The 3,063-nt window shown below is 36.6% G+C and overlaps 1 protein-coding gene across 1 annotated transcript; it reads left to right on the forward strand.

Annotated features, from left to right (window-relative positions):
• The first annotated feature begins 972 nt into the window (after positions 1-972).
• LOC145034279 (AT-hook motif nuclear-localized protein 24-like) lies at positions 973-2,830 on the forward strand. The gene has a single exon (XM_078982655.1). It carries the CDS (start codon positions 1,530-1,532, stop codon positions 2,439-2,441), a length of 912 nt encoding a protein of 303 aa, XP_078838781.1. The 5' UTR covers positions 973-1,529; the 3' UTR covers positions 2,442-2,830.
• The last annotated feature ends 233 nt before the right edge of the window (positions 2,831-3,063 follow it).

The following is a 3,063-nucleotide window of genomic DNA, read 5'->3' on the forward strand; positions in this document are numbered from 1 at the left end:
ATTAGTTTGGTTTTAGTAAACATTGAATGTTATGGTTTCTATAAGATTTGAATGGGTTTGTTTTGTATTAAAATATTTTCTATTAGTTAAGTGTTTGATAATGTAATGTTTTTATTTATAAAGATTGAAAGGTGGTTTTTAAAATCTAAAAAATAAAACAAAAAACATGTAAAAATATCAATCAACCTTAAAGTGGTTATTGTGACAACATTTCTCCACATATAAACAAAAATAAAACTTGCACATTGGCTATCTTAATAACATATCATTGTGATAAAGTCGACGAAATATCATCTCAAAAGTGGTAATCTGTAACGACATGTCACTGAAAAAGTAATAACTAATATTTTTTTAGTGGAAATAATTATCAGCGAAAATTAACGGCATACGGTTGACAAAAGAGCGTCTATGCTAGCAAAATTTGTATCAACTGAAGTTAAACGTTATACTGACAAAGTCATATCAACAACATGTGTTGATATAACGAAACTTGGATTCATGTATAAGACAAAGGTCATCGCCATAGGCCCTTTTTGGTAGAGTGATTGTGCCTAAGTCACCGGAATATAAGATGTCCCATGTTTCGAAAAACAATTTTTTTTCAACGTAAGTTTGGCATGTTTAGATCAAGAAATTAAAAAAATGTTGATCCAACTTAATTTTATTTGCAGTTAAAGAAAAAAAAAATATAAGCTTATGTGAATTCATTTTTTATTTTAGATGCAAAACTTTAAAAGAAGTAAATCATTTGTAGAACTAATGTCAACATAAATTTACACTATGTTCAATAACTATTTTAAGAAATAAAGTTTGAAATATAATATTTAGTATTGCAAGTTGAAATTAACAATTTAAAATATACAGTCAAACACCTATTTATAAACGTAATATTGTTTTAAATTGTATATTAAATTAAATTTAAAAGTATTGTAAAGAAATAAAATAGATAAGGAACAAAATTGGGGTCTGATTAGAACATTGTGTTGTCAAACGTAACATTTGGGAAATAAATGGTCTGCGTAGAGGATCCACCGATCCTCCCAGGTACTCATCATCAAACTCCAACCCCTTATCTAAATCTAAATCTAACCCTAACCCATAAATCCTCTAATCTCTATCAGCATACAGTAGAGAGAGAAACCCGGGATTTAATTAAGAGAGAGAAACCACAAAAACCCACATCCCCTCTCGCTCATCACATCATTCTTCCTAATTCTCAACCGCATATGAATCTCTTTCAAGTAACCTAGATTTCCTCCCATGGGAGCATCCTATAGTTAACTCTTTCATCTTCATCATTCACTCGTCATCGCTTCTTAAATAGGATTTTGGTGGATCTTTGATGTTCGATATTCTTCTTCTTCTTCTTCTTCTTCAGGCTGAAACTCAATAATCAACCATAAGCAAGAAAGAGTGAATCTTGGTCAAAACCCTATTTTCTCAACTTTCTTGCTGTTTGATAGCTTAATTCTTGAGGGTTTCCAATCTGAAAGAGTTTGAAGCTTGGAGTGGAGAATCGATCGAGATCAATGGATCAGATAACGGCATCAGCGCACGGACACTCTCTTCCTCCCCCTTTTCATACAAGAAACTTCAATCTGCATCAGTTTCAGCAACAAAATTCTGAAGATGAACAAAGTGGTACGAGTGGTCTCAACATGGCAGGTCATAAAAGAGACCGTGACGAGAAGAACAACGATGATATGTTAAATGGCAGCGGTGGCGGCGGCAGCGAAGGTAAAGAATTAGAAATCTCACGGCGGCCGAGAGGAAGACCTGCAGGTTCCAAGAACAAACCCAAACCCCCGATCATCATCACAAGAGACAGCGCCAACGCACTTAGAACCCATGTCATGGAAGTCGCCGATGGTTGTGATGTGATGGAAAGCATCGCCACCTTTGCACGGCGGCGCCAGCGTGGTGTCTGCATTATGAGCGGTAGCGGCACCGTCACAAACGTTACTCTCCGACAACCCGCATCACCAGGTGCCGTCGTCACATTGCACGGTCGATTCGAGATCTTGTCGTTATCAGGTTCTTTCCTCCCTCCACCAGCTCCACCTGCGGCCACGGGGTTGACTATTTACTTAGCTGGCGGACAAGGACAGGTGGTTGGTGGAAGCGTTGTGGGGGCACTTCTAGCCGCCGGACCTGTGGTAATCATGGCGGCATCGTTTAGCAACGCCGCCTACGAAAGGCTCCCTCTTGAAGACGAAGAAAGCACTTTACCATTGCAAGGTGGTTCATTAGGATCTCCGGGAGACATGACTCCACCACAACAGCAGCAGCAGCAACAACAACAACAACAACTATTAACAGATCCTTCACTCTTCCAAGGCATGTCTCAAAACCTACTCAACTCAATTCAATTACCAAACGACGCTTACTGGGGCAACGGCGGCGGTGGTGGAGGTGGTGCTGCTGGTCGTCCTCCATTCTAACACTAGATCGATCTCAGACATGGAATGTACGTACATCGTCCGTTCTTTTGAAAACCACACACAAGAAGAATTGATTGAATATCAAAATACCCGAAACAAGATTTAGGACGTTTATGTTATTTAGAGGATTTGAACTGTTGAGCAAGATTTCAGGTTTCATTCTTTTACCCTTTTCTTCCTAATTTATGTCCAACTCTTTTGTTTTCTTCATCTGGTTTTGGTTAATTAGCTGTTCTCAGTTTGATATTATTATTGTTAATTAATTAAGATGATCATCATATGCATGTACTTTGATTGAAACATCTTTGTGAATTGTAGCTTCTATCATTGGTGATCATCATCAGCTGGATAAATAATTCTTGCTATATATATATAATTCAGATTCAAAATTTCAAGTCCCGATAACTTGGAGCTGGTTATTAATTTAAATCTTACACTTGAACATGTATGTCAATTAACTTAATTACCAGACATATATAATATGTGGATCTTTTTAAAAATTTATACGTTCTAAATTCTTTCTCTTATATCATTTAAATTTTAAATAAATTGATAATGTAAAAGGTGCTAGAATCATCACTATTCTATGTGTCTTATCGGAATGAACATCCATCTTCATATC

The sequence above is a fragment of the Lactuca saligna genome, chromosome 3 (genome assembly GCF_052625555.1).
Source record: "Lactuca saligna cultivar CGN05327 chromosome 3, ASM5262555v1, whole genome shotgun sequence".
In the NCBI taxonomy this organism is placed as follows: Eukaryota; Viridiplantae; Streptophyta; class Magnoliopsida; order Asterales; family Asteraceae; genus Lactuca; species Lactuca saligna.